At 41.2% G+C, this 13,133-nt stretch overlaps 1 protein-coding gene across 2 annotated transcripts; it reads right to left on the reverse strand.

Moving 5' to 3' along the window:
- Positions 1 to 2,593: 2,593 nt before the first annotated feature.
- Positions 2,594 to 12,767, reverse strand: tent5bb (terminal nucleotidyltransferase 5Bb). 2 transcript variants are annotated; one of them, XM_044336753.1, is made up of 3 exons: positions 12,576 to 12,767; positions 12,151 to 12,381; positions 2,594 to 4,266 (listed from the first exon to the last, which is right to left on the reverse strand). In XM_044336753.1, the coding sequence occupies exons 2-3, from the start codon at positions 12,304 to 12,306 to the stop codon at positions 3,241 to 3,243; spliced, it is 1,182 nt and encodes a 393-aa protein (XP_044192688.1). In that variant the 5' UTR covers positions 12,307 to 12,381; positions 12,576 to 12,767; the 3' UTR covers positions 2,594 to 3,240. The 2 variants fall into 2 exon arrangements, with proteins under 2 accessions (XP_044192688.1, XP_044192687.1); XM_044336752.1 differs by having other exon boundaries at positions 12,151 to 12,407.
- Between the last annotated feature and the right edge of the window lie 366 nt (positions 12,768 to 13,133).

The following is a 13,133-nucleotide window of genomic DNA, read 5'->3' on the forward strand; positions in this document are numbered from 1 at the left end:
CTATAATCCCTAACCCCCACCTCCCATGATAAATATTTCTTTAACTCCCTTGTAAAACCATGTTCCTCAGTGTTCACTGTGTTCACCTTTGTTTGAGAAGATTCAGCCACCCATGTAGCATCTCATTTGAAGACAAATTTGTTTTTCTGTTACAATCTCCCCAGGCAGTAATATACCCAGATAAGGAGCTGAGAGTTGACGACAGTGAACAGTTTGTTACACTGGAGACCACTCTTGGCTCCATGCTCGTCCTGACCCTTCGCATCATCCCCCAGGTGGTATCTGTCACCACTAAAGAAGACATTCCCATAATCTAATCAGCAGACATGCAAACCTACCTTATCCCTGCACAACATGCAAACTCTAATCGTTATACAGAGATTACTCTTCACAGCAGACTGGCACAGAAAGGAGTGACAAAATGATAACAGGACCTTTTCAGCTCCAATGTCTGTGGTGGGGGTTGAACCCAGAAGGGCCCACCCACGTAGACTGGAGAAGACGGGGTGTGAGCTGGTAAGCACTGTGGAACAGTATGAACCACAGTGCTTACCGCAGTGTCAGATTTATCTGTGGTATTTGTCCAGGAAAAACACAAGTGTGGCTACCTGCCTTAAATCTAAGGAGCATGACTTCAAAACCTTCAACTGCTCATGGAGAAACTGTTGGGGCAGGAAAACCTCCTTGGCATAGCCTACATTAAGATTTGGATTTTCATTGTGCAACCATAACCTCCAAAGCATCTGAATTTTTACACCATAAATTGCCTTTTTGTAATGTTATATTAAACAGTCTACAGCCATGCTAACTGATTGCAAATGTAGACATGTTAACATGCTCACAATGACAATGCCAAAATACAGAAATTTAGCAGGTGATGTTAAGTTTGGCATGTTAGCATGCTAACATTTGCAAAGTAGCACTAAACACAAATGGAATGTAGTTAGCTTGAAAGTATTTTCTCATAAATCAAAATATTGGACACATTAAAATTTTGATGTGATGATGGCACTACGTAGAAAAGGGATCACCAAAATTCTAATAATTAATCCTCAGAGGAACATGAATGTCTGTACCAAATTCCACGAAAATCCATCTAAGGGAGATTTCACGCAAAACCACAAATGTCAACCTCATGGTGGCACAAGAAGAAAAGTCGGAATCAGCAAAGTCATTTGGATTAATTGTATACAAACCATGAATATCTGTACCAAATTTTTGTGCTAATCCATCCAGATGTTGAGATATTTCTCAGCTAAAACTTGATGTGCTGGTGGCATTAGATGAAATATCAAGGAATTAGGATTCATCCTCTGGATAGTATTAAAGTCTCTACAAACTTTTATGGCAATCCATTCAACAGTTGTTGAGCTATTTCAGGCTGGACCAAAGTGTTGGACTGACTGACATGGATGGTGGACAGACAGGCATTGCCATCCCTGGAGCCTTGCTGCTAGTGTGATAAAAATTTCAAAGATGGTTTTATTCAGATTAATTGTGGGGATTTCAACTAAGCTTTCAGTACATTTACAACTTGCTGTAATTTGTTAATTAATATTACACATTTCTAAAGATGCTCCTAACAGCTCTCTGGATGACTCTTGAGGTCTGGCCACCAGGCGTAGAAATCACTGGTTTGTTAAAGATAAGACAAGCGCCGTCTCAGATGTGACTTCATTGTGTGTTTATGCCAATGGAACTCCCCAGGGCTGCCCTATGTTTCCTAGAGTGTTTCTGTAGCAGTTTGGAGACAAGTCTGACAGCTAGCCCATGGAGGAAAATTTCCCTTGTCGCATTTATATCTCGCCCCCTTAATCATTCTGACAGTCGCTTTCCTTCCAAATGAACTTTTATAGAGAAATTAGTGAGCGCTTCACTCAAGTGTTGCAGCACTGCTTTACAGCATAGTGCTTTCTGTCTCCATCAGAAGCAATAGTAAGCAGGTGTGTCCCAGCTAGATGCCATTTCATGCTCTACTAAATCTCAAGAAGTCGTCCCCCATGCAAAAGTAATTAGGATAAAATGACATAGCAGGAGAAATGCTGGTCTAAGTGAGGATGAAATACTGAACTGTTTTGATCATCCAGGAAGAAAAGTGCTGGAATGCATCATTACATTTGCTGAAAAGCCAGCAGTCCCATTTCACCACCTGGTCCTCAGCTGCCTTCTCAGAGCGCAACTCATCCAAGACAAGCAGCAGCAATCTCCCCTTTCTGAATGAGGCCAAGGAAACCCCTTGTTGGATGCACAAGTGGAAGGAAATGGCTAATGTATGGGCTTGAGCTCAGGGGAATCCGTTTCTCAGGGAAAAAAATGCACAGGGCTTGAACAAGTGAGTGTTTGTGTCAGGCCAGTCAGTGTCTGGCTGATGGAACACAGACAACACACTGAGGAGTTTGTGTGTGATCAAGAAAGATAAGGAAAGATAGACGGAGAGAGATCTTTAGAGGCACAGAAACTGAGACAGTGAGATACAGAGAATGCAATCCTCAGACTAATTTGAGTCAACTGGAGCATATTAAAACAGTTTTTTCCTTGTCTTACGTCTATGAACTTGGTACAGAACGTAAAGAAAGACCAATGTGCCACATCATTCCATTTTGACATGTTTTAATGATTTTAAAAACAAATACCCTGACCTTGGATATAGAAATGTACAGTAACCTGGATGAAAAAGATTCAAAAACAATTCTGACATAGCAACTACTATAAAGACATTGGTCAGTTTCAGGCACTTGGAACCACATACAGTCTTTGTCATGCTACACAAGAAAGTACTTCTTTGGTCCTTTTCCCTCCTAGGCAGGTCAGTCGAAACCACAGACAGAACAAAAAAACAGCTTTCTGGTTTCTTACCAAGTATTTACATTTCAGACCCAATACAAGCCTCCATCCGACAAGAAACAGAACTAACAAAGTTCCTCCGTCACATATCAACCCTTCATATTTTTCCATACATGTCCACATTGGTTATGAAGTGACAACAGAAAAAAGGGTATAATTATAATGGCTCGAATGAGATTTTATTTTTACAGCAGTATTAATCAATATAACTTAGTGGAATTGTTTTGATATAAGATTTGGCAAAAAAAAGATACATTATTCCTTTTTGTTCACGTTGGGCCTCAAACCAAAAAAGCCACATTGCTACAGAGGAACCCAGCACTCAAATGAAATGCTCAGCTTACAACAATGTAAAGATAAACCGTAAAGCTCTCCAGACATCCTACAAGTCATTGCTCAGCTGCAAGGCAGCCATGTCTGATAAGAGTTACTGCATGTAGGCACTGGTGACTGAACTTGTGCCACATAGTAGTTGCTGAAGTTGACGTCTCTGACATAGGGAGCGGGCTGGTAGTAGCAGGTGATGTTGGACAGAGCAGGGATAGCATTCTGTTCGGCCATTACTCGCAGCGCCAGTGCGGAAATAAGTGCCAGCGTCTGTCTGCGCTCGTGGCCCATCAGACACACAGTGCTCTCATCCACCACCCGCCTCAACGTCACCAGGTAATCGTAGCGCTTGTGCTCCATGCCCGCAAAGTGGTTCTGCAGATACGCCCCCAGTTTCCTATGCTGCTCGTTTATGTCGGGGAAGTCGATGAAGAAGCGCGAGCACATGTAGCGCTGCATCTGTTTTATCTGAGCCTCCGAGGATGGCCTGAAGCCTCGCACCAGCAGGTGGCAGTACTTGAGCAGCCCGCCGCCCCGGATCTCTTCTGGGCTGCGGGTGGCGATAGTCCTGGAGCGAAGGTGACCCAAAGCTTCCTCAAAGTCTCCATACATGCTCTCCCCCTGCACTGTGGGGTGGAAGGTTTCAGACATGGCCGTCTCCGAGCAGCGGTCGAAGAGCAGCAACGAGTCCAGAGTGATCTGGAAGGAGTCAACACTGAACTCAAACTGCCTCCGCAGGGAGTCCACAAACTTCAGTTCCACGTTCTTGCCGGTGTTGTTGGACAGCGAGATGAGGCTCCAACGGTCCGTCTCATTGCAAACTTTCACCAGTTTCTGGACGTACGCCTCCTTCAGGGCGAGGGCTGTAATTCGCTCCCTGCACACCCCTTCAGGCAAGAAGTCCACCAGGCAGTCAAGCACCACGTCTTTCACCAGCCGGAACGTTTTGTCGTCAGTCAGACTAAGGCCGAAGATCAGGTCCAGGTCTTTGTAGCCAAGGCCATTGTCCTGGTGAAGCACATGGCTGGCTGCCGAGCCATTTAGCTTGACATCACGCACCACCACGCCCCGCTCCTCCAGTCGAGCCCTGACCACCTAAAAGATACAGAGACATGGAAGAAAACCTGAGTGATGGGTATCCACAAAAAGTTAACAATCAGAAGAGCCTGACACAGGAAACTTTAAAACACAAGGAGCAAGAGAGTAAGAAAAGTTCAATTGCACCTTCTGCTGCTCTTACATCTTACTTCTCGTCTTGCTTGTCCTTTCAACACAATCGCAATGATGATGGAACAGATAATCAAGCTAATGTTACTGCTAGCACTACTACCCTTAAAGTGGCTAACAACAAGGCTAGCATTGATCAAAGCATAGCTTCCAAACCCCTTGCCATGAAAAGCAGGATAGGCTATATTACATTTATGAATTTTAAAATGACTTAATGATTTGCTGGTACCAGCCGATACACACGCCAACATGTGAATAGGGGGAGTACTGGCACTTATTTTTTTCCACTTCAAGCACGGGACATAATAAAGCTTGAGGGAAATTTAATAGTAATGAAAACAGAAAGCATAATGAGGCATGAACAAATTCCTATTTTTTTGGTGGTGGTTTAGTCTAATATACTTTGTGCCTAGATATCTGAATTGATGTCAGAAAAAAGGAAAGAGTAAATTAATTCCAAACAAAAAGTCTAAAAAAAAAAACAATTGGACTTTATAAGTTTAGTATGAATTATAAAGCCATGTGGTAAAACAAGTTAATGAAATATGCCTTTCCACACATTGTTTTACTGCTTGAACTTTTAAGTAGAATGTTAAATATAAGACACCTGACTATAGCAAACAGTCTGCAGGATTTGAGCATTTTTAAAACTATTTTATGGCAGGTGAATGCAGAAGCTATATGCAGAGTCTGTCTGGGAAAGCCACTTGAAGGCAGAGGCAAATTACTGAAGCAGGTAGGGTTTCAGTATTTTTGCTTAAGGACATTTTGTCAGAAAAGCGGCTGCTTAAAGGCTGTGATCCTCCACTCAGTGGCTGGTATCATTAACCATAACTGATCCTGTCGCCTGGGGGATGATAATGCCCTAATGTACATACTGTACAGTACACCAGTAATGAGTTGAATAGCTGATTTAGCAGACCTATCTCTTCCTATATGAAATGGGAGCAACTTCAGCACAACAGAGATAAGCTGTGGAGAGTGACAAGTCAGGGCTTGTCTGCTGTAAGAGTCTCTTAACTAAAAAGAGAAAAAAATAACAGCTCAGCTGTGAACTTTTAAACTTGTAGCCTATAACCATATTGAGAAAATGTGATCCTTTGCTGTCATATAAACACTCTTTGGCAAGGAAAAGATTTATCTGGTTATTGGAACACACACCATGCTACACCACAGTGATGCTTGGGAAAACTGTTGAGCTACAGACAACTGAGATGTTTATGCTTCCTGTCTGTTGCATCACTCAAATGACACTAAGGGGAGAAAAATGGCCAAACAAGGCCAATACTGAAGAAATCCAAAACACAGCTGTCTGCTAGACAACTCTAATTGAGCCCAGGGGTTTTGCTCATAACCTACCAGCTATCAGTCAGTAGACTGACATCTATCCAGCCAGGTAATCCTTTCAGAATTTATTTTAGAGCCCAAGATTTGATAATTCAAGGTGTAAACTGAATCCACTAAATCCATTTTTAGTGGTGCGGTGCTTCTTGATAGTTACAAAGGATATACCTGCTAATTTGTGATTAGCACATGCAGTTGATGATATTTTTCAATCAGAGGTTATTCTTCTTGTATATTTAGTTGTCACTTCAGCTAAGGTAGTGACTAAAGTGGAAAACAGGATTAAAGGAAGTAAGACAAGCAAGGTATTTTTATGTTACAATTACCGTTCCCTTCCTTTGTCTTCATCTAAACTCTTCAGGTACCTCATTTTTGTAACAACCCATACTGGTAAAGTGTTTCCATTGCATGTTTGGTAAAGATCCTTGATGTTAAATAAAGGAGTAATTCCCTTTCTTTCCAAGAGTGCAACAAGAGGGCCAATTTCATGTCTGTGTAGTACAGCTCTGGAGGTGGGACGTGTTTAACATAGATTATCTTAAAAACTGGAAGCAGGGGAAAACAGCTAGCTTGGTCTCCAAAGTGAAAAAATACACCTAGAAACATTTACACATATCTTATTGTTTAATCATCACACAAAGAGAAATGTGTAAAAATTTGAAGATGTAGGGTTAGTTATGTGCTGGAATGTGCCTGTACAAAGTCCAAATGACGACTGTGTCTGTCTACCAGCATGTTAGCTGGTGATGCTGTACAGAAGTACTAGAACTTGTTTGTCAAGACAAAGTAACAGCACATGACTTTTTCCTTTTTCTTTGTACAGATTAAACAAAGTAGGGAAAGGAAAAAAAATAGCTTTAGAGTTGTTGGTAAAGGTAATTTTTCACTTTGGGCTGCTTCCAGTCTTTGTGCTAAGCTAGGCTAACCACATCCTGATTCCAGCCTTGTACTTAACACAGACATGGAATTAGTGTCAATCTTCTTATCTCACTCTTGGAAAGATAGTAAATAAGTTTTTATTTCCCAAAATGGTGAACCAATTTTTAAAACTAAAGGTTGTGATATATAAGCAACATGTTTGAATGCAAACTTTTATGAATAGACCTATGTAGAGAACAAGTTCTCCCACAGTCAAACTTTTTCTGCTGATTTTCTTTCACCTAAGCCCTGGTCAAAAAGATAAAATCGCATCAAGAATATTAACACTAAGTAATTTATTCAGCCATATTTAACCAAGCTTAGCAAAGGAACCATGTAACTCCAAAACCCAGTAAGAAAAGGTCATCTGCTTTGTTGAGTGAAACTGTGCAGGGTTTCACAGGGAACTAGACAACACTTCAGAGAAATGGAATTTTCTTTAACTATCCAGCAAGGGAAACCCACAGCAGTATTTGCTCTGACCTCACACTTAAACAGTTGGTCCGAGTTAACAGCATGCCATAATCTGCCTGTCTGGGGGTCCCAAAAGGAACATTTGAGGAAGCAAAGCTCCACCACCCCCACCATCCCTGTTCTTCAGCACTCATAAAGCAAGCTAGTACATTTCCCAAATGACGCACCAGCACCTGGTGAGCTGAGCGAGGGGAGACACTTCCGTCGACGTTGGAGCAAAAAAAAAATGCTTGTAAAAAGAGCCGCAAACACACCAGACTGTCTGGTGTTGACAACGCCTTGGCGACACATAACAGTCTCTCCAGTCTCAATAGTTTCCTTGAGTATTTCATTTAAGCTGCGGCCTGAATGTGTTTTTTATTATGGCAGTTTGAAATGACCAGCCATTTACCAGCCCATAGTCCCCTGGACGCCAATGAGAGCTCTGGGCAGTGAGTCAGATTATCCCTCTGCCAAGGAAATGGCGACAGCGAATAAGGAGTTACGAGTCCCTGACCTTCGCATTCACTCCAAAACTAACCCAGCCAGTCAGTCGTACAGTAGCTTGGCAGGCAGCGGGGGATGATGATGGTTTTTCCTTTGATTTGAAAGGTTTCCTTGAATTTCCTATGTACGGGTGGTCAATTCACCTGTATGCTTGGACCAGAGTGAGTCACAGGGTGAAATATGATGCTGTTGCTCTGCTATGAGATGGATGTTTTCAGTGAGGGATTTGTTCATCTGCTTCCTGATTTCACAGACGTTTTTAATGTCTCAGACCCTTAAAACTTTTAACTTAAAACCTGTTTGATAGGATTTTATCCAAGGAACCCATTTGGGGAGATTTCAGTGGTGTTTAATTTTTGAGCTAGCTATGTAAGATAAAACTGGTGAGAATGAATACTGTGGTAAGAATAGCCATCCTTATATATCCTCTAACTGTGATAGTGTCTTGTGATTTAATTGTGAAATCAAGCTATTCCCAGTCTTGGTCAGAGCTCCTGCAACCAGCTCAAGGGCCAATATGAACCCATGAGTGAGCTGACTCAAATGTGTCTTATTCATTACATGCAAGAGTACAGTGTTGAATTCAGCATTGAAACCGTATCCTTATTCATCAAATGGACTTCTTATTATAGCAATGTTTTAGTGACGTTATTCTGAAAAACTTTTTGATTTGTTGTTTGTTTGATAATGTCAATTAGGTTTTATCCTATAAAAATCATTTTTGTAGGATCTTTTAAATCTATACTCTATCTCTATACTTTTAAATCAATTTTTGAAATACTACGGTCATGAGCCCAAGTCCCCACAATGTACAACCCCCTTTAGATTTTTAAAAATTATTATTATTATTATTTGGATTTTTCTTTTTTTTTCAACAAGTAATTCTAAATGCTGTTTCAAAGCCTCATCCATACTATATATACCATACATAGACTAAAAACGTTTTGGGGAGGAAGGGAATACTGTTCTATTTATTACTTTTTTGTTGATTGTAGAATGTTACCTCCCTCCAGACTGCTAAAATCCTCAAAATCCTAGAATACCAAAAATGTGACCTCTGTCCCCTTAATGGTAGCTACTGCCCTGGGCACACAGAAATTGATGCATGTTTCTGTTTAGAAGTTATGTGTAAGTAGCATTAGCTATTTGGGCTTAGCCAAAAGATAAAGAGCACCACCCACAGAAACTCCAACCTCACCAATGGAAAATCCAGCTAATGAAATACCATCATTGCTGTCCACACTGTTTGATCTCTGAGAAACACAAAGATGTGCAAAATTATGAATTGAAAACAAACTGCCAGATAAAAATCATTATCGAACAGTCTAAACTGAACATTCCCAGGTTACCTCCTCAAGGGAGATTGGTAGCATGTGGTGTCTTCATGTTGCCCAATCTCAACAATAGCCTAGTGAAGACTTGGTTTACAGTCTGGCAAGGGCCGCAGTAGAGTCAGGCGACTGGTCTTCACTTACCACAGTGATACGTTGTCAAGCCTGACCCACAAGCCCAGTGTTATTACAGGCACTAATCCACTCCTCACATTCTGCTCCAAATCCAGGCCACTCACTACCATCCGTGAAAGTGGAGCACTATTTCCAGTTAAAAAAAAAAAAACACACAATGGTGAAACACACCACTGAGCAGGAAAAAAGGGAAGGAACTTATCTCCACCATGTACTGTAGACACAACAATTTTGTTTAAATATGATACTGTAGCTTGCAGAGCTGGAATAAGAGACGACCCTTCTGGTGGCCAAAAAAAACACACTGGCCTCCATACCTCCGCCCCCACACACGAAACCACTCGACAAATTATGTAAACTATGACACATGCATCAAATATCTGTGTTTATCATCACGTGAAATAATGCTACCAGGTATGTATATAGGGCCAGCTGAGTGAACATGTGTAGTCCCCAAATATTCTGACTCTGGGTTGACGACTATGGACATTAAGTGAAATGGAGAGTACAGGGGTGTCACTAACATTAAGAGTTTTCCGTCACTGCTCCCATGGCTCACCCACAACCAGACCACAAACAGATGTTATTTAAATGTGGCCCTCAGACAAACCCACCACTAAGAGGGGCCCCTCTGGCTACTGGGGAGTGTGATCCATTGGTCACCTTACCCAGTATATGACGAAATCATCTCTTTCTGTCTCAGGTAGACAGCTCTGTCTGGCTCATATGCTAAAAATAACCGACATTAAAAAAGCAGACTGATGGTTTCGCATGTTTTAGCCCATTTACCACGAATCACGAATACCTCACATTACTGGCAACCGTTTTCCAAAATATATCATGGTGGTTTAGATGTCTGAATGTGTTTTTCCTTCCTTCAAGGCAGCCACGGGTTTCCATTCATGTCCATATGGTATGAAAATCAACTTGCATATGGTGACTGCTCTTGTTTTAGTCAAAATAATGTTATCACTGTGCAGTGTACTTAGTGCGCAATGCTAGCGAAGTTCAGTTCAGCTTGCTTTGAGAAAATGTCAGCAGTGATGTAAGGTATATGTTCTTTTTTTGTAAAAGTGCTATGACATTGAAAAACACTAGTTGTTACCCTTCAGTATAAGTTATCGTTAGATAGACAGAACTACCTACCTTGATAGGGAGATTATTTAAAGCGTAGGCAACTAGCATTAACTTAAAAAGATACAAATAGAAATTGTTAGAATAGAAATCTTGTACTGCCTGAGTTTTAATTGTCAGTTCATATATATGAATACATAAAAAAACTCTCTCCGACAGAGTTCAAATGTAGCATTTTTTTGTTTTTGTAACACGTTAGCAAGTTTTTGCACTGCTAATTTGAGTTCACCAACAAAAATCTTATTTTCTTAAAATCCTCACACCATATGTCAAAACCAACTCTAGATTTCTAAAATGTTTATCTTGATACTTTTGGGTAAAGCTAGTCCCCTACAATGCCTTAAAATCCAATATGCTGATGTGTTAGCATGTGTCAGGACAGATAATGGAGACACAGAGAGGACTATGGAGACACAGAGAGGACTTTGGTGCCTCTCATCAGATATTGGGTATGTAGTGGGCTAAATTTCCAGAAGCCAGTCTTTAAAAATTCCCTTAAAAAGGACTCTGGTTCATGGAAAGAAAACAGTTTGGGGTCCCTGATGTCTACAGGATTGTGGAATGAAGGGAAGACATTAGTGGAGATGTTCAGTACAGATGGCTGGGGCCTCCTTGATTATAGAGGCTCTTTAAATGGTTTGTGTGTGTGTGTGTGTGTGTGTATGTGTGTGCGTGTGTGCGTGTGTGCGTGTGTGTGTGTGTGTGTGTGTGTGTGTGTGTGTGTGTGTGTGAGGGTCTTTCCTCCCCACAGGATCATCACAGAAAATATGAATCACACAAGAGAAATATGAACCTGGATTACAGGCAAATACATTTAAATAATGTCCAGGAAAATTACAGCCCCTATATGTTTCATTCCTAGTAAATATTCACTAGCTCAGTCATTATCTTGCCCTCATTTTCACAAGAGCTGTGAAAAAAATGACTTAAGGAGCAGAAGCATTAGTGAGCTAGTGGAAAACTACAGTCATGGTGTTAGATCATCCCCAGTCTTGTGTCTGTGTTAAGACTATGAGTGATCAAATGTCTTTTTGAGTGTAATCAGCTCTGCCACAAATCTTTACCACTGCACCGCACAAATGTGCTTTGAAAAAAGCAGTAGCAGTCTCCTTTCATGTGTTAACACACAAAGCTGAGAGAGGCAAGGGTTATATTGTAGGGTTCAGGCTGCTCTGAAGTTATTTTTATCCACGTTGTTAGAGCAACAAGTGAGTTCCGTTTACTTTTTGACATTTTGACATCCACTGAAAAGTCTCTCTTAATGACATGTCATATGACTTGATATGATATAATTCCAGATTATAAAGTATTTCACTAGTTAATTTTCTAGAAATGACTCATCCAGCAAAAGATACATCACTCCACAAGAATTACAAGTCCTCAATGTCACCTAATTTTGAAACATGTTAAATATAATCTAAAACACATCTTACTTACACTCTTTGCTCTTTCATGGCTTGTTAAAATGAAAATATGTGCCTGGACTGTCAGCGTGTCTCCAGTGCGTGTGTGTGTTTGTGTGTGTGTGGAGGGGGGAGACCTGGAGCAACTTTAATGTGCTTAAGACTATTATTTTCCTTCTTCTAACTTACAATTTACTTACTTCTCTAATTTCCATGGCACACTTGTGATTTACACACCGTTTTCTTATCTGAATAAGATACATATTCTATTACAACTGCATCTCCTGTAGGAAAGTTAGATGTATGATGTTAACATACATTTTGGGATAGATTTAATATTGTATACAGTCCGCCACTCTAACTAAAACACATGAAAGTTACATTTCTTCCTAAATTTCTGTTCACCACCAAGTGGAGATAATGAAGTACTTTAATTTCTCTAACATTAATGCCGTGTGCGCTCCTGAAACATTACATTAGAGGAGTGGTGAAAAATTATAAGACTGATGGATAGACGGTGGTCTCACCTGAACGATCTGTCGGGGCTGCACGGACAGCGTGGGGAAGTTTCCTCGGCCGTGGATGGGGACGCTCTCTCCCAGGATGGAGTCCAAGCGCCGCACCTGATCCCAAGAAAGCACGCTGACCCGCCGACTCAGATCCGAGGCATCACCGGAGGACATGACGACCGGACTCAACGAGATGTCCACAGGGTGTGCAGGCTGGATAATGTGAACAGCAGCGCAGCGCAATTCCCCCTGAAGAGCCGGTGATGAGAGGATAACTGTGGATCAAATGGATTAAACAGACAGCACAGCTGCGTTTCTCTCTCTGTCTCCGCTTCTGGGCAACTTTTAAAAACCTCCAAAATGCAATAAAGTGATGGAAAAGTTTAAAAGAGTGCCGGGCATCTCCAAAACAGACACTTCCAGTCCCCTTATGTCTCGCTCACTGTGTCTCCACTGACTCTGTCTTCAGATTAGAGCCGCCTCTGGACTCACACCGGGTTTTTACCGAGCTGGGATTAACATGAGCCTCCCCATTGGCTGGATAGAGATTTATGAATGCTTCAACATACAGTAGACTACAATCAGCCTGCACACGCGCGCACCCGCGCGCACGCACACATACCTACTTCCCATGCGTCAGATGACAGCTTCAAGGCCTGTAGGAAAAATGATAATTACTATTTAAGCACAATTAAAAGACGCGAATAAGCATGTGAGACTCCAAAACTTGCATACCAGACATAGTATGTTGTATATTCACATGGGAAAATTACAAAATGAAATTTGCGCTGGGAAAAAAAAAACGAATATGACGCTGAATACGCTTTAAAAGGAACTTTTTTTGTTTTTGATGTTAAATTTTCACTTTCAGTTCGTGGAAATAAGCAAATTTATCAAAGAGCCTGGACTGAATACAAGACTAACAGGACTAACAGGCGGTAAGCTTCACTGTAAAGAAAATCAAAACAAATGGCAAAGTTATCAGTTGAAAGTCATCAGCT

Source organism: Thunnus albacares, chromosome 19 (assembly GCF_914725855.1).
Source record: "Thunnus albacares chromosome 19, fThuAlb1.1, whole genome shotgun sequence".
NCBI classification, from domain to species: Eukaryota; Metazoa; Chordata; class Actinopteri; order Scombriformes; family Scombridae; genus Thunnus; species Thunnus albacares.

Bases quoted from the DNA above. Each gene is read 5' to 3' on its own strand.
- tent5bb (XM_044336753.1), bottom strand. From the start codon at position 12,306: ATGTCCTCCGGTGATGCCTCGGATCTGAGTCGGCGGGTCAGCGTGCTT. The intron at 4,267-12,150 runs GTGAGACCACCG...TGTATCTTTTAG, and splicing joins AGCCCCGACAGATCGTTCAG to GTGGTCAGGGCTCGACTGGA.